Source organism: Myotis lucifugus, unplaced genomic scaffold (assembly GCF_000147115.1).
Source record: "Myotis lucifugus unplaced genomic scaffold, Myoluc2.0 scaffold_307, whole genome shotgun sequence".
Classification (NCBI taxonomy): Eukaryota; Metazoa; Chordata; class Mammalia; order Chiroptera; family Vespertilionidae; genus Myotis; species Myotis lucifugus.
This window is the reverse complement of record NW_005871355.1, coordinates 580600-599386: the sequence shown is the minus strand read 5'-3', so window position 1 is coordinate 599386 and position 18787 is coordinate 580600. Positions and strand designations below refer to the sequence as shown.

Sequence of the window (18787 nt, the reverse complement as noted above, 5' to 3'; positions counted from 1 at the left end):
TTCCTATAACTCCATTTGAGATTCCAGTTAGCTTTTATATAATACTCGAGGCCCGGTGCATGGATTCGTGCACCGGTGGGGTCCCTCGGCATGGCCTGCGGGGATGGGGTTGAAATCAGCAGTCCAACGCCACCTGCCGCTCCTGCCTGCTGCTCCTGCTCATCTCAGTCCCCGCTGCGCCTGCCGCCGCTCATAGGCTCACTGCCACTCCGCTGCGGTCTCTGGGCTGTGGCAGCCAGCCGTGAGCCCTGCGTCTGGTGCCCGTCGGTCAGCTGAGCGGTGCTCCCAATGTGGGAGCGCACTGACCACCAGGAGGAAGCTCCTGCATTGAGCGTCTGTCCCCTGGTGGTCAGTGCGCGTCTTAGCGACCGGTCGTTCGGTTGTTCAGTCATTCGGTGGTTCAGTCGCTTAGGCTTTTATATATATAGACGAATGAATACAGTGGATGATCTGAAGGTGCATTACATACTGGCTAAGAACGCAGCCACGTGTCTACAATGAGTCTTACCTTCGCCTTGTCTCTCATGGAGCCTTTGCCAAGAATGGACATTTTGGTCAAGGTCTCTTCTTGTAAACGCTTCAGAGAATTGCCACGTGGACCCAGAAGCTTCCCCACAAAGTTGAACTAGGAAAAACACAGAAACCAAACTTGTCACACCCGTATCTGAAGGTAACTTTTCACTCCCAAATACTAGGAAACACAGTGGCATGCTCCACATCATTGGTGAATGACAAACAGGTCAGTTCCCGCTACAGGAATCGCGCTGGTTCCACACACCACAGGTAACAGGGCTAAACACGGTAAAATAAAACCACAATTGATATGTTTCTCCATACCAGTCATGCCCGTGATGGCTGTATTTCACAACCTGTAAATGCAGGTAATTTCCCTGACAGCAGGCACACACATTCAACACCCACCATGGACAACGCGAGGGTTAGGACACAGGGGAGGGAAAATGCCGCTACACGTCCGTCCTGCAATGTCCCTCGACTGGTCATAGCGTCTGGGTTCTGCGACCTGGTCAGCACTCAGCCTTGGCCAGTCAACCAATGGAGGCTGACTTCAACATCCCGCGGCTGACAGAAGCTTCGCCATAAAGCCCCCGATCTCTTCGACAACTAGCTATGGGGATGTGGACCACTTACGCAGGCTGGACGCTTCGGGCTGTTTATTTAACAAGCAGAGAAGTGAGTTACTGAAGGACCTGGACACTGAGGCGAGGCTACCTGGGTTTTAAAACCCGGCTTTGCTGAGGAACCCTGGGCCAGTTACCCAACCTCTGCACAGTTGGGCTTCCTCAGCTGTTCAACGGGACTGTCCCGGGGACTCAACTGGTCCATATAAATAGACTGGAGGCCCGATGCATGAAATTCATGCAAGGAGCTCGGCCCCCGCAGCCGCAGCAGCTGCCTCTGCCTAGGCCCCCGCTGCCGCGGCTTTGTCCAGAAGGTTCTCTGGAAGGTTGTCCGGAAGGTCGTTCGGTCTAATTAGCATATTACGCTTTAATTATTATAGATTATTTAGAATGCTTGATGCAAATAGACAATAAGTATGTCTTGAGCGAAAGAATTATCATCTGATATGTCACACAATGTTTGAAGCCTCGCTGTAATGAAGGTAAACCATGAATACTTCTCACTCCCAAACAGAAAGGCAGCCTGTTTACTACCCAGAGAGTACCTGTCCTCTCAGGCACGCTCGTTGGTAACAAACTCATGCCTTCCCTGCTCTGAAGTCGGCCACCGTACAGGGGCCGTGCCAGGGCCGCACTGCTGCTGTTTTTAAGAGAAAATTGTTCCTCCGTTTGCCTTGCTATGATAATTGAAGTCATTTTCCTGAAATACCCACTTTAAGGAAAATCAAAGTACTTTTTCCTTGCCCACTTTTCATTTTATTGGTCTTCAACAAGACTCAAGTATCTATTTTTAACCTTTTTTTGCAACTTTTTCATTTTTTAAATTTATGTAAATTACGGTTTTAAAGTGTATCAGTAGTAGAGAGCTGAAAATATCAGACAAAACTACAAGGTTGGGGGGACCAGTCTCTCGAACCGCCCACCCCTACCTGCTCCTCGTGCCCGATTTTCTCCACTTTTATCTTTTTGGAATTTGTATTATTTGGATTCCGGAGCCCTGGGTTGGATTTCTAAGTTTCCTCTTTTTTCCCCTCTTTCGTCTTCTCACTCTTTAGTTTTCGGAAGATTTAATTACACTAAGCTGGCACATCTATTGATTCTTTCATTTCCACAATCAGAGGTTACACTACTGACAGCATTTTCGTCCTGTGTTCTCTTTATGTTCGTTTAGAAATGTTTATGGAGGTTCCTGTCTTTCTGAGAATCTGAATGGCCATGGCCCTCACCCATCCGAGTGTGTGAACTGGCCTTGTTCTCAGCACGGACAGCCCTCAGCAGAGCGGCCCTCCTCTGCCCCGTCCTCAGCACGCAGCCTGCGGCTCGGGAATGCTGCCTAAAGCTTCCTCTCATGGCACCTGACAATCCGCTGTGCTGGGCAGCCCCGGTTTCCATCACAACCTACTCCAGCCCGGCCGGCGTGGCTTGGTGGTTGAGCATCGACCTATGAACCAGGAGGTCATGGTTTGATTCCTGGTCAGGACACATTCCGGGGTTATGGGCTCGATCCCCAGTGTGGGGTGTGCAGGAGGCAGCCAATCAATGATTCTCTCAACACTGATGTTTCTATCTCTCCCTCTTCCTCTCTCTGAAATCAATAATAATAATAATAATAATAATAATAATAATAATAATAATGCTTTACAAAGCCTATTCCAATTTTGGTATCAACACTTCTTTTCTCCCGGGCCAGGCATCGGCTTGAAGAGGAATGAATAAAAATCACCCACCAGCCTGGCTGGTGTTGCTCAATGGTTGAGCACTGACCTATGAACCAGGTGGTCACGGTTCGATTCCCGGTCTCCTAAGAGGAGGTATCACCTTGGTGGCCAGGATTCCAAGAACCCATCAGTTAGCACAGATACCCCTTGACTTATGTACGGAGTAGCGCCCCCATTTTCAGGTGGCGCCTCGCTCTGGCCCTCAGTGGCATCTCTCCGGGTCTCCTCTGGGGCGGCCTCTTCGGGAAGCCTCGCACCTGGTGCTGGGTTAAGACGGGCAGACGCCGGGCCATCAGCAGGAAGAGCCTCCGGAAACCTCACTTCTTCTCAGACAACCTCCCCCCAAGCCTTCTGTTCCACCCGATAAGCCCCTTCACAGGAACTGCGTCTCCAGCCCCGAGTCTCCCCGAGGTCTGCCCACACTGGCGAGCGGTGTCTGGTGGCTGCTCTCACCTCACCAGCTCAGGGCTCTGGGGCTGTCTCCCTCGGCATCACCATCGTCACCCACCTACTTCGCAGCCGCCGGAATGTTCCTGGCGGCCTTTGCCTATTGTTGTTGTCTCACACGCACCTTATCTTCACGGATTTGTGCCCTTTTTAATCCATTTAGAGCCATGTGAGCGGGTTTCGAGGATGGTGTAAAGTTACATTGAGGCGGTCAAACAGCCATATTCACATTTCTTTAACAGTCACATATCCCCGGTTAAGAGCTGGAGTCCTTGGAAGTCAGCCGGCCCAAGCATCTCATTTCACTCTGAGGAGACGGAAGTCCACGGAGTGCTACGATTTGTCAAGGTCACTTGATGAAGCAGAAAAACACAGGGATCCATATAAGAAGGAGAAGCCCTGGCTACGGTTCTATGTACCTGTAGGCGTTTCTCTCTCCATTTAGCTTCTGTGAGCATTTTGTTCACAGAAAGTACGTGAAGGAGCGCTCTGACAATCAGAAGGCCTGCTATTCCTGTCTTTGCTCAACCACGGATTGTGTATTAGTTCCATCTCCTCATCAGGTTAACCCTCGCAAGGCTCTCTCTCCTCCTCCACCACACAGGGGTCACGCCACCTACTGCGGGTGCCCGTCGTGTGAATTAAACACAAAAGTGAATGAAAATCACCCACCTGCCCAGCCGGTGTGGCTCAGTGGTTGAGCATCAACCTATGAACCAGGAGGTCACAGTTTGATTCCCAGTCAGGGCACAGGCCCGGGTTGTGGGCTCGATCCCCAGGGTAGGGAGTGCAGGAGGCAGCCGATCAATGATTCTCTCTCATCATTGATGTTTCTGTCTCTCTCTCTCCCTCTCCCTTCCTCTCTGAAATCAATAAAAATATATTAAAAACAAGCAAACAAACAAACAAAGATCAAGTGCCGAGCACTGGGACAACGTGAATTTCACCGGAGCCCTGGGCCCTGCGTGACAGTGACGTTGACAAAGTCCTCAGAGCTGGCAATGGCTTCCTCCGAAGAACTTCTCTCCTCAGGTGAGACCCGTGATGACCCCGTTTACCCACAAGGCCAGGCACAGGCCTCCAAATTCCCCTGCTCTGCTCCCTAGAAGCCGGGCTGGCCTGGTGGTTCTCACAGACCATCAGAAAGTGCTCCCTCACCTGCCTTGATCACACACCAGTCAGGGATCCTCTTCAGGCAGGGCTGTTGTTTTATGTGGTAACTGGATTTGCAATCAGACAGTAAGAACTTACATTTTTAAAGGATTTTATAAAACTGATCTTCAGAGAGAGAAGAAGGGAGAAGGAGAGAGAAAGAAACATCCACATGAGAGTGAAACATTGATCGGCTGCCTCCTGCACGTCCCCTACCGGGGACTGAGCCTGCAACCCAGACATGTGCCCTGAGCGGGAATCCAACTGGCAATCTTTCGGTGCATGGGACGATACCCAACCAACCGAGCCAGGGCTGAACCTGAATACATTTTAACTTTCATTTTTATTAATGACTAGCGGCCCGGTTCATGCACCGGTGAGTTCCCTCGGCCTGGCCTGTGGGGATCGGGCTGAAACCAGCTCTCCGACATCCCCTGAGGGGTCCTGGATTTCGAGAGGGTGCAGGCCAGGCCAAGGGACCCCACTGGTGCATGATCGGGGCTGGGAAGGGACCGTGGTAGGGCTCCAGGGCGTGTCCGGCCGGTCTGGCCCAGTCCCGATCAGCTAGACCCCAGCAGCAAGCTAACCTACTGGTCAAAGCATCTGCCCCCTGGTGGTCAGTGTGCATCACAGCAACTGGTCGAACGGTCAAACGAATGGTCAGACACTTAGCATATTAGGCTTTTACTATGTAGGATGTCGCTCTGTGCATAGATGTGTACAGGTGAAAGTGTTACCATAACCACAACCACTGACTTTTCTTCAGGTGCTAATTATTCTATGACAAATATATATTACATTATAGATGTTACAGTTGCAAACAGAAAGTTTTCCCAATGGTTGTGAGGATGGTGAATCAGCATACAGTAAGACAGCGGAGTTTCACTGCGTACTGTGTGCCATCCAATAATTAGGTCCTTTGTTGGGGAGGCCTGGTGTCCTGAACCCGCCGTAATTGATCTAAGCTGTATGTGTGACTTGACCCTGCTCCTGGGGGAACAATTAGTTACGCTGTCATTTCATAAACAATGAAGCTTCCGGAACATGTCACTGTCTCCATTCAAATGTGTCCCCTAATTGGCTGCTCCCCAAAAGGCTGATGAGTCTGACAGAGGGCTGCCTGGCTGCCCTCTAACTCAGCCTGGAACTGAACTCGTAGCCTCTGCCACCACATGCCGAGCACGGGGTTCTGCCAGGGCGCCCCAGCCCAGCACAGGGCACGGCCGCCCATGCAGCGACTCGGGCCAGGGGCCCCACAATTGCTCTTGGGGGCCGCGGCCAGGCCTTCTGGAGTCACTGCCCCAACACCTGGCAGAGCGGGCACTTACTAAATATTCAGTGAGTTCATTATAGGTTGACAGTCTGGATGTGGGTCCCTACTAACCCTCTGTCTCATTTTAATGCTGAAAGACTTGGATTCTGTAGTTGCACCCTAATGAAGGTTAGTTAGAAAAAGACTGTGGAGCAAAACCACTAGTCCCTTAATTATGTGTTTTTCCTCCTAATTTCCCTTGATTTCTGTGCAGCCAGCATAGACACCTGGGGCGGGCGGCTCTGGGCCAGCCCACTGCAGCGTCTGAATACACCTGCGATCGAGGTGGCCTCACTGTCTGTGTGTTTGGGCCACGGCTTATATCTTCCACATGGATGCGAGTTCCCCTTTCACCGGGGCCAAAGTGCGCGTGGAAAGAGACCACGCGCGGGGCTGCGAAGCGCATGCTGGGCCAGTGCCTGCTCAGCAGGGTCCAGCGGGCCCTCCTGCTTCCCTCGGGGCACCTCCTGCTTTCTCCTGTGACACTTCCCAAACTAGACTTCAGCCCCGTTCCCTCCGAGTTGGATTCCCGGGAAGAGGGGGTGTGCCTGAAACTTCCACACCTCACTCCCGTCTCCGTTCTCAACGCACTGCCCGACACAGTGTCACCTGCAAAATACACAACTGCGCTGAGTCAACGGAAGCAGGAGAGCAAATGCACCGGGTCCCGCCTGTTGCTGCTTTATGGTGAGGAAGCCAGACAATAGAAAGCGCTCCCTGGCGCGAGAGGCAGAGAACTGCACAAGGTTAAGCCTCTGCCTACCCCAGCGCCCACGTGGGAGCCCTGTGGCCCCGGGTCCTGGGTGCACAGGGCAGCCTGCATGAGCCTCTGCCCCCAGGGCTGCTTCCCCCGGGGTCTGCTGTGCGTCAGCACCTGTCCTGTCGCCTCTGAGCGGCGGTTGGGGGCTGGGAGGTTCCTCCCACTTTCTTGTTAGACTAAAAGTTGTTTTAAAAGTATGTCTGTTGGACTTCAGATAAGACCCATTTATGCTGAAATAGGAGGGCATTTGTTGTAAATAGACACAGCGCAGTCCCTCCTGCTCACCAGGACAGAAATGCCCCCACTGTCATCACAGGGTCTCCCCTGATGATCACACGCATGTGTAATGCTCCTTTCACATCACTTCTTTTTCTTGAAATGCACTTTATGATTTCACAGACAAGATCAAATCCTGGATAAATCCCAGACTTGCTAAAAGTCATTCCCTTTGCTCCATTATGGTCCCTTTTTACTCTCATTCTCCACGCCCCCAGCCTGCAGCCAACATAGGCACATCCCCCAACCTAAACCCCAGCCTGCAGCCAACATAGGCACATCCCCCCAACCTAAACCCCAGCCTGCAGCCAACACAGGCACATCCCCCCACCCTAAACCCCAGCCTGCAGCCAACATAGGCACATCCCCCAACATAAACCCCAGCCTGCAGCCAACACAGGCACATCCCCCAACCTAAACCCCAGTCTGCAGCCAACACAGGCACATCCCCCAACCTAAACCCCAGCCTGCAGCCAACATAGGCACATCCCCCCAACCTAAACCCCAGCCTGCAGCCAACACAGGCATGTGCCACCTCCTTTCCACGCAGCCCCACTGGCCCAGGATCAGAAAACCAGTGACTGAGCAGTGGCCATATATGTATGTATGTATGTATATATACATGTGTGTGTGTGTGTGTGTATATATATATTAGAGGCCCAGGGCATGGAATTTGTGCATGGGCCGGGGGGGGGTTCCCCTCAGCCTAGCTTGCACCCTCTCCAATCTGGGACCCCTCGGGGGATGTCCGACTGCCAGTTTGGGCCTGATCCCGGGGATTGGGCCTAAACTGGCAGTCGGACATCCCTCTCACAATCCTGGAACACTGGCTCTTAATCGCTCACCTGCCTGCCTGCCTGGTTGCCCCTAACTGCCCCCCTTGCTGGCCTGATCGCCCTCAACTGCCCTCCCTGCTGGCCTGGTCACCCCCAACTGTCCCCCTGCTGGATTGGTCACCCCAACTGGCCTCCCCTGCTGGCCCGGTCACCCCCAACTGCCCCCCCTGCCAGACTGGTCGTCTCACGCAGCCTACTTGTTCAGTCATTTGGTCATCCCTCACTAACCCCCCTGCTGGCCTGGTCATGGGCAGCCATCTTATGAGGGCATGATGGTCAATTTGCATATTACCTCTTTATTATATAGGATATTCCTTTTAATTGATTTCAGAGATGAAGGGAGAAGGAGAGAGAAAAAGAAACATCAATGATGAGAGAGATCATTGATTGGCTGCCTCCCTGCACACCCTCCACTGGGGATACAGCCCGCAACCCGGGCATGTGCCCTGACTGGGAATTGAACCCTGACCTCCTGGTTCATAGGTTGCCGCTCAACCACTGAGCCATGCCGGCTGGGCCAGTGGCACGTCTTAATGCCATCCTGAATGCTACAATCTACAACTCCCCATAATTAAATCGTCCCAGCCCAATAATTACTCTGCTCCCCGCCTTGCCCCACCTCTGCGTGTTCACAGCCTGGACTAAATTTAATTCCACCTGTAATTCTTTCCCCAGAAATAACCCTCCCTCACACCCTTAAATCTGCTTGGAGTCCCTCACCTCTCGTGTTAATTCCGTTTTTACCTTGAATGACTTAGTGACATTTACTGTTTCTCCAGGTGCCGTGTAAATCCTGTGAGAGTAATTAGGACCCGTATTTGATTCATCATTTTTCCCACATAAGGAAGGGCTTCTCAATAAATAATTGGGGAACTAAAGCTGATTTTACTCCCAAATCAAATGGCACTAGTCAACCTGGTTTTTATGGATTTTGTTTGCTGCAGAAATTATTGCCACATATTAAACCTAGGGGTAAAAGACTCTCATTTGAATTTATTAAGTTTCCAACCACAAATCTCTAAGCATTACTGGTTGTGGTGGAAACTATCTGGGGTTGCTCCATTAATAGTAATTTAACCTACTGTCCACTCTAAATGGTAAGCGGCCCAGTTCAATGAGATACCAGCAACTCTGAGCATGAGTGGGCATGCAGCGACGCCTCCAGGAGGCGACACGGGCAAAATTAATACCCACGGGGCCCACGCGAGGAGAGGCTACCCCGCCGCGTGTCCCTGCTATCTCTGTTCGCTCACAGCTGGAGTATATTCTTGTGGGGCGGGGAGGGGTCGATGGCAAAACAAAACATCTATGGAACGACTCTGAAATGGCTAATCCAGAGAAGTGCAGACTGCCGCTGGCCTGGGATGTGGAGAGCAGAGAGAAGGAACTGAAAATGGAGGCCGGAAGTGGGTCTGGAAGGAGGCTGTCAGGGTAGACAGGGTAGAGAGAGAGACACATGGTAATTCAGGAGCAGAAATAAAATATATACGCCATGGTATTTTAAGAATGGAGGGGAGGAGGTAAAGGAGGAGAAGCTAAGTTAAAAAAAACAGTGGCTCAGTGGTTGCGCATTAACCTATGAACCAGGAGGTCACGGTTCCATTCCCGGGCAGGGCACATGCCAGGGTTGTGGGCTCCATCCCCAGTGGGACAGGGGAGAGGACCAATGATTCTCTGTCATCATTGATGCTTCTCTCTCTCTTTCCCTCTCCCTTTCTCTCTGAAATCAATTAAAAAATAAATAAAATAAAAAAACGCATGCGCGGTGGGTTCCGGGCGCTGAGGTACACGGGCGATCTGTCGTCCACAGAAATAACAAACCCGGGAGCAGGCCGGGCTCGCCAAGAAAGGCAGGTCCGCGGCCGCTGTGGCCACGTCCCAGCTGGGAGGCTGCGCTCCCCACGGGGAGGTGTCCGCAGGCAGAGCCGCACCCCACACAGTGGCTCCTGCGCCTGCTCCCCTCCCCCTGTAACTATGTGACTGTGTGTTACGTGTCCCTCGTTCCATGTAATTATGTGTCAATGCCTGGTTTGGACAGAGGCCACAGCTGGGTCCAGGAGGGTCCATGTTTGTTCACACTTCCTGTCTAGTGGCACTACAGTCGCGCAGTGCTCAGCAGATCCGACCTGGTGGCCCTCAGGGCCCAGAGCCAAAACTATCAGTCCAGTGGCCTTCAAGAGATCTAAGCCAGTGATATGTCCCAACATGGAACACCCCGAGAAGCCCACCTGCTCCCCCCAATCATGAAACACTTGGAGAAGCCCACCTGCCCCCCCCAATCATGAGACACCCGGAGAAGCCCACCTGTTCCCCGCCCCCAATCAATAAACACCCTGAGAAGCCCACCTGCCCCCAATCATGAAACACCTGGAGAAGCCCACCTGCCCCCCCCAATCATGAGACACCAGGAGAAGCCCACCTGTTCCCTGCCCCCAATCATGAAACACCCCGAGAAGCCCACCTGCCCCCAATCATGAAACACCTGGAGAAGCCCACCTGCCCCCGCAACCCTAAAACAGTGCTTCCTCTGAGGTCGGGCCTGACCAGTTCAGACATGTCGCTCAGGAGAGTGCTCGTACGTCAGGTCTGAGCACTCCCCTGGTGCTCAAGGGGGAGCCGTTGCAAGTGCTGACAGTCGTGCATGAAGAGAAGAGAAAGGGCCCTGGCCGGTGTGGCTCAGTAGGTAGAGCGTCGGCCTGGGGACTGAAGTGTCCCAGGTTCAATTCCGGTCATGGGCATGTACCTCAGTTGCAGACTCCTCCCCCACCTGGGCCCTGATCAGGGCTTGTGCAGGAGGCAACCAATTGTTGTGTTTCTCCCACATCGATGTTTCTCTCTGTTTTTCCCTCTCTCTTCCACTGGCTCTAAAATTCAATGGAAAAATATCCTCAGGTGAGGATTAAAAAACAAAGGAAAAGAGAAAGCCCTCCATGAATGGAAGATCATCTCAGTAGATGGAGTTTCACACACAGCATTTCTCTCTCGCCCCCGAAGCTGAAAGTGTAGGGTCAGCATCGAGTCCACATCAAGCCGCCCTGTGCCCACCGCCGGGCCAGAGGGCCATGCCCCGCCAGCCCCCCCAGCCCCCCCAGCCCAGTCTGTTGCCTGGCACCAGCAGGAATGCCTTTTCCTAGAACTGGTGGAAGTGCACCATTAGCCTTTACACCGGCTGGCGCCTGAAACCCACAGGCTCAACATGCTAAGCAGAGATACCTCCTTCGGCATCTGAGAGCAGTGGGTTTCTGAGCAGCCTGCTTCTCACATCAGAAATACTTGCAATGGATGCTGCTCTCCGTTAGACACAGAAATGACCATCTGTCTTCCCCTGCTCGCATCAAAGCTGACATCGCAAAATGATGTTGGAGATTTTATTTCACATACTTTACTTCATGCACTTACTCATACACAACGGAGTATTAATTATAGATTCATCATCTACTAGGATATGCACCATGTGCTCACTCATACACAACGGAGTATTAATTATAGATTAAGCGTCTACTAGGCTATGCACTGTGTGCTCACTCATACACAGCCGAGTATTAATTGTAGACTGATTAGCTAGTAGGCTCTGAACTATCTGAAGACGGACAGTGATATGACTGTCTATCTACCGCACATCAAGCATACAGAGGCTGTTGGGTATGGTTATCATTTTATGAAGGTTTCCAGGAGCCAAGCTTCAGGTCGTAATGACTCAATGAGAGGGTCCCAACAGAGTTTACTGAAAAGGTTCTGTAAGTCTGACTGAACTCCTAGCAGGCTGACGTCTAGAGATAGTAACTATTAGATAGTAACTATGAACTCATAAGCTCCAAACAAATTATAAAAACCAACTATTTGAAGCCCGTGGAGAACAATCAGAAACAAGAATATTCTGGAAGAGAGTCAGACTTGGGAGAAGGGAATGGCCTGGGCGAATTTACTGATTTTAGAATTTTTAGCCTCAACAGCAGAGTTTCAAGCAACTACAGCGTTGAAATGTCGGGAGGAACACTAGAAAAGACAAGAGTCAGACCTGAGGAGCCCCCAATTTCATGGATAAAATCCAACAATATATAAAAGGATAATATGTCATTACTAGGTAAGGTTTAACCTAGGAATGCAAAGTTGGTTTAATTAAAATAAATCAATCAATAAAATTCACCATGTGGAAAATTCAAAGGAGGTAACATTCTGTGTTCGTTTCAACAGATGCAGAAATGGCATTCAATAACATTCACCACCTCATCTGGATCAAACCTCTCAGCAAAACTGAAGTAGAAGGAACTTCCTCTACCTCATAAAGGTCATCTAATAAAAACCTATGGCTGTTACCATTCTTAATGGTAACATACTGAATGTTTCCTACATTGATTGGGATAAGGGAAGAATGCCTGATCTTCCCACTTGTATTCAAATATTATGCTAGAGATACTAGCCAATACAATAAAGCAAGCTAAATCCATAAAGAGCACACAAATTGAAAAAGAAGAAGTAATCTGTTTATACAGATGATATACTAATGTACGTAGCATATCCTAAAGAATTATAAAGCAACTTACTAGAATTAACAAGTGAGTTAGCAAGGTAGCAGCATACAAGGTTAATATATAAAATTTTAATTAGAAGCAAAAAAAAAAAGGAAAAGAATTTTAAATATCCATTTTACAAGTGTCAAAACATAAAACTTTTAGGAACAAGTTTAGCAAAAGACAAATAATCCCTTTATCCTGAAAAGTATAAAATGCTGTTGAGAGAAAATAAACATCTAAATAAATGGAAAAGATATACCATGATCAAGGAAGGGCAGTCTCTGTATTTTTAAGATGTCAAATCTCCCTAACCTGATCAACAGATTCAATGCAACTGCAATCATAATCCCTACAGAATGTCTTGGGACAATTCATACAATACTTATTCAACTTACATAAGATTGCAAAGGATCTACATCCAAGAAATCCTGAGAAGGAAGGACAAAGTTGAAGGGACTACATTACCTAACTTGATGTCTTACTATAAAAAAGCTACCGTAATGAAGACAGTAGGGTAGTAGCATTAGGATCCATAAGAAGAAAGTGTGACAACAGACCCTCACTTCCACAGTCATCTGGTTCTCATCAGAGATGCACAATCATCGGGAAGGAAGCATCTTTCAACAAATCTGACTGAAAAACTGAGTATCTGTATGAAGAAAAAGGTGAATTTTGACCCTCTATCTCACACCATACACAAAAATTAATGTCAGATGCATCATAGACCTAAAAGTAAAAGCTACAAGGAAATACAGGAGATTTTCTTTATATTTAACAAAGGACTTTAACATTTCCTTGAGCTTGGCAAAGATTTCTTAATTGGTAAAAGGTAACCATCAGAAAAGGAAATCCTGATACATCAGACGTCATTAAAATCGAAAACATCTGCTTATCACAAGACTCCATTAAGAAAACAGTAGACAAGTCATAGACTGGGCCAAGTGTTCACAAATCCCATGTCTAACAAATATGTGTCCAGGATATATAAAAAGCTCCTACAATTCAATGGTAAGAAGGCATCCTTCCCATTTAGAAAGAGACCAAAAATCTAAAAAGACACTTCACAACAGGAGATAAACGAACAGCCAATAAATACATGAAAAAGCACACAAAATCGTTACTCATCAGGAAAATGCAAATTAACACCACAAGGAATGCCACAGCATTCCTGGCTGAAATTGAAGCGACTGATAACATCAAAAGTTGAAGAAGACCTGGAGCAGTCACAATTGTGTGCCCCGCCCCTGGAGCTGTCACAGGGCACAGCCACTTTGCGGGGGGGGGGGGGAAGGGAGGGGAGGAGTATGGCAATTTCTTGTAAAACTAAATGCACAGCAATGAAATGCCTAAGCATTTACTCAAACTAAATGAAAACATATGGTCACAAAGTGATTTGTATGAAAATGTGTGTGCAATTTGATTTATAATAACCCATGCAGAAAACGGCCCAGGCATACTCAGGTAACGGATTAGTATTCAGCAATCTAAAGAAACCAGCTACTGAGATCTACAAAAGTGTGCGGGAATCGTGTACATGGACTCACAAAAGAGAGAAAAACAAGTAAAAATAGTATCAATTCGGGCCAAATCTAAGACCAAGATTTTAGAATTAGATACAAACTTTAAAGCACCTAATAGCACAGAATAATACTTGCATGAATGAAAAACAGACCCTTTTCTATAGAATGGACAACTAGAATAAACAGTATTTTGAACATTTATGTGCTGAACCCCCTAATTCCATTCCTAATCCAACCCTCATCTTACAAATAAAGAAACTAAAGTAGAACGAAGTTAACTAAACCATCCAGTCACATCGCCAGAGTGCCGTAAGCATACTCTTTAGGGCTCCATCCCTCAAACAGTGGAGACGGAGTCGCTAAGTTCCTGATCGCGTGTAAAAGTCTGTGTGTGTTGGGGGTGGGGGGAGGGGGGCTGCGCTAAGGGAACGACCCCTCGGAAAATACCAAACAAAACAGACACGCAGCTCCCTGGCGGGAGCTCACACGCCTGCATGGCCTCACTGTCTTACCTTAGGGAACTGTTTTACGGGAATTAACACTTTCTGTCCCAGCTTCATGTTCTTATTAATCACCACATCAATGTACTTCTCTTCGTCCTTTCCTTCTCCTTTTTGAAACTTTTCTATTTCTGTGGAGGAAAAAAGATAACCATGAAGCGTGTGACTTGGAACTCCAGGGGCCGGGAGTTCTCGGCGGCTCTGTGGTGGCAAAGGCAGAAATGCGGACCAGCAGACGGTACGTCTTATCGGTCATTCATCGCCGGCACCGTGGGAAAGGCAGGAACCGCGGCCCTAGCGAGCAGATCTCCGTTGCCCGCGCTAATGGAAGCTCACAAGCCAACACGGGCATCAGAAGTTCCCTGGGACCTTCTGGAACCCGAGAGGAAGGCTGAGCAAATGGCAGCCAGGAGCCAGGAAGGATTCCGGGTCCCGGTTACCAAGTGCTGACAGCCCTGGTCGGCGCCCTGCCCGGCTCTCCCAGGCCCCTCCCCTCAAGCACTGATTCTTCAGGTGCCTTCAAAGCCCCAGACAACCTGTCAGTTGCCCCCCAAGCTACTCTCCCCTCCTCCCCAGGGACAAGATCAAGGACAGGCCCATCTTTGCTAACGCTCTTCTCTCTCCCTGTGATGCCATTTGCTGCATGATTTCAGTTCCACACATGCTAGTATCTCCTTCCAGATCCAGCCACGTTGGCTGCCACTCTTCATGCGCCTCCGGCCCTTTCCTCACGGGGCAGCAGGAGTGGGAGAATCGCTCCCTCCCGCCCTGACACTCACAAAGCACCTCACACACGGCTGTACTGGAGCTCTCTGCTGCAGACAGTGTGTCCCCACCACCCCCAGGCCCCCAAATTCATCTACAGAGATCCTAACCCCCTCCCCCCAAATATGATGGGATTTGGAGGTGGGGCCTTTGGGAGGTGATAGGTCATGAGGGTGTTGCCCTCATGAATGAAATTAGTGCCCCCTGTGAGGACACAGCCGGAAGACTGCCATCTATGAACCTGGACGGGCCCCCACCTGACACCACACCTGCAGGCGTGTTCACCTAGGACTCGCAGCCCCCAATCCGTGCGAAACAGCTCTCAGCTGCCTATAAGCCAGCCAGTGTATGGTGGTCTGTCACAGGAGCCTTCGCTGACTAGGATGCTCTCCCAGTGGAACCTACATTTCTCTTAGGTAACATGTTTCTTCATGCAACAAACATCCACTACTAAGCACCTACTATGTGCACGTTCCAGATCCTGGAAAACGTCAGTATAGTTTCCTCGAGTTATTGCGTACAGCACTTGGCTGTGCAAGAGGCACACAATAGGTGCCTGGATGACTGCTGAATGGATGTGCATGTGGGCCAATTCCTCCACAGACTGATCACAAGGTGCCCAGGCTCTGAGGAAAACGGTGAAGAAATACAAGGGAGTCACTGTGGTCAGCTGCTAGATCACTAAAACCAAGCACGCCGAGGCGCGGGAGATGACTCTACCCTTGTTCTAACTAGCCTGAGAGCTGCAACTTGTGAACTCTAGAGTTATGCCTGCAGATATAATATGCATGTACACATACACATACATGCATGTATAGACATATGTATATACATATGAACATCCATGTAAATCCTATAGATAAACCTCTGATTAGCCCCCGAAGGACTCAGGAAAGAATGTTCACATCTCCGGACCCTTGACAGTCATCATCCAGACCACCGGGCATCTGTAAGACCGTCATCTCGGAGGACCGAACCTCAGGCATGTACGTTCTGCTATAAAAACTCAGCTTTTCTTTCTCCTTCGGAGCACTCCAAACTTCTTGGAGTTGTGTTTCTGATTTGCAAACCCGAAAACCCTTGAATGAATATCATTCATTTCTAGCCAGAGCCTCCTGATTCATTTCCACTTGGTGGACGGTTCACAGAAGGGGGCCTTTAAGCAGAGAGAAGGTACCAAAGATGCATCAGTTGTACAAAGGGGCACAGATATTTATCTGTTTTGCTTGTGGAGCTGGGAATATTTAGGAATTCGATGTCACATTCCTGACACAATTCAATCCTCCGGGGAGATGACAAACAGGAAGTTCAGAAAGGTCACTTTGCTGTAAGAAGTGGCAAAGGTGGCATTTGTCCCCAGGCGTGTCGGACTGTAATGCAGCATGCCGCGGCAGTCTCCCCCACCGTTGTTCTTATGTCCTGTCGGACAGGAAATACGATTTTCACAGCACCTTCGAGCCAGTGGGAAACGTGTGTGAAGCGGGAGGCTTCAGTCACCACTGACGGGCCCGGGGGGACCTCGATGTCCTTCTCTTAGTAACTTCCCACCCCCTGACCCCTCACGCTGCTCATCAGCTCTGCACCCTGCCTGTCCCTGCTGTATCAGAACTGGGCCTGATCTCTCCCGCTCCGGGGGGAGGGCTGAATAACGTCTTCCTGACCATTTTAACTAGTGTCAGAACCATTGTCTCTTTAACAACGCAGAGTAGAAACTAGATCAGTGGTTCTCAACCTTCTGGCCCTTTAAATACAGTTCCTCATGTTGTGACCCAACCATAAAATTATTTTCGTTGCTACTTCATAACTGTCATGTTGCTACTGTTATGAATCGTTATGTAAATATCTGATATGCAGGATGGTCTTAGGCGACCCCTGTGAAAGGGTCGTTCGACTGCCAAAGGGGTCGAGACCCACAGGTTGAGAACCACTGCTCTAGATACAATGGGATGTCATGAAACATACATATTTGGTCTTTGAGCCCAGTTCCTGGCACAGAGCTCCGACAACCCTTGGGATTCCCTGGCGCTGGGAGTGCCTTCTGTTCCTCACAGCAAACCCCGTCAGGCACACGTGAGTTCGTGCTCAGGAGGTGAGTCCTGGAGGAAGGGGGCCTGGTTGCCAGAAACGCCAACCCGGTGACTAGCAGGCTGAACCCTCAGCACCCGGCACTCCTGGCGCCTCCGGAGGAGGAGCAGAGCGAGACGCTGAGTTCAGTCCTCGGTGGACACGGATGTGGTCAGTCATGCCCACGTGATGGAATCTCCATAAAAACCCTTAAAAACCAGAGTGGGGACAGCTTCTGGAAATGCCTTTAGCATAGTTAGAAGAGTCAACAAAATTTGGTACACTGAAACTCCCTAGAAAAAAAGAAAGGAGCTTTAATGTGCGTGTGCTTGTCAAAGTAGATTTCGCGACCTGTTTTCAAGTAACAAAGCACTTTATGATTTTTGAGAACTTAGAACATATGCGCAATTTAATATCCAATTCCATAATCAGAACGCAAAATGTTACTCCTCGCACCAGCCGACATTTACCATTTGAAGTAACGTGTAAAGTCATAAAGGTAAAGTTAAAAAATTAGGGGGAAAATAGGTATTTTACCATAGGTTACATTAAAGTTTGAGATATGCCTATGATTTTAAAGAGGAAAATGAAAAGAAAATACATTTGCAACGGCATGGATGGAACTGGAGAGCATTATGCTAAGCGAAATAAGCCAGTCGGAGAAAGACAAATATCACATGATCTCACTCACATGTGGGATATAATGATCAACATAATTTGAGGAACAAGAATAGATCCAGAGACAAATGACAGGGGAAGTGGGGGGCAGCGGTTTAGAGAGCAACCAAAGGACTTGTATGCATGCACATTAGCATAACCAATGGACACAGACACTGGGGCGGTGGGGGCTTGCCTGGGGTGGGAATGGCTGGGGGGGGGGGCAATTGGGAGAAAAGGAGACATATGTAAAAATTTAAACAATTAAAAAAGAAAATACATATTTAAAAAAACATGATTTCCCTTCTTGATAAATAGTCAACTTTGCAAACCATACCTTGCTAAATAAAATACGTTGTTACCTTAAGGAAATTTGGATTATGTGGAAATACACATTTCACTGGTTAAGATTTACTTTTTAAAAATGTTGAAGCCTGGTGTCCTAGTAAGAGAGCAGGTGGGTTTTCGTGCACAGGGGCTGCCACCCCACACAGGGACTTAAGAACCAGGGCCCCTCCTTGGAGGCCTACAGCTCGGGTTCCTGCAAGGCCTCTGTGCCCTCCAGCTACAAAAGTCACAACGTCCATCCTTTAGGCCCAGGTCAGGCGGCCATTGTGTATTTTCTACCTGACTGGGGATGGTGAGCCGTTCGCTGTTCCCATGAATCCCAATAAGACACAAGGCCAAAAAGTGGGGGTCTGTACCCAGGGCCGATGAAATCTTGTGCGCCAGCCCCTAATTGGGGGCTCCCTATTCCTGCCCCCACCACTCTGACCTTCTCTGTGGAACGGGGGGCTCACCCAGGTGGGTGTGCCCCCTCTGCTCCTTCCACCGTGGCCAGTGAAAGGCAAGGCAACCACAGACAGGATCCAATTTGTCACCAGTTTACTACCCCAATGCCACCCCCGCCCCCAGCTCAGAAATGGGAAGCAAATGAGCGGTTAGGTTTTAGATCACGTAGGGCCGTGGTCGGCAAACTGCGGCTCGAGAGCCACATGCAGCTCTTTGGCCCCTTGAGTGTGGCTCTTCCACAAAATACCACGGTCGGGCGCGCACGTACAGTGCGATTGAAATCCGTGGCCCATGCGCAGAAGTCGGTATTTTGTGGAAGAGCCACACTCAAGGGG

At 49.4% G+C, this 18787-nt stretch overlaps 1 protein-coding gene across 1 annotated transcript in view; it reads right to left on the bottom strand.

Moving 5' to 3' along the window:
* Positions 1-18787, bottom strand: part of KHDRBS3 (KH RNA binding domain containing, signal transduction associated 3) — a 61218-nt gene that overhangs the window by 9835 nt on the left and 32596 nt on the right. Inside the window, exons 2-3 of the mRNA XM_023763901.1 lie at positions 14187-14305; positions 509-625 (exon numbers count right to left, since the gene is read on the bottom strand). Coding sequence (XP_023619669.1) covers positions 509-625; positions 14187-14234 — 165 coding nt within the window. The 5' untranslated portion in view covers positions 14235-14305. The remainder of the gene's footprint in view (positions 1-508; positions 626-14186; positions 14306-18787) is intronic.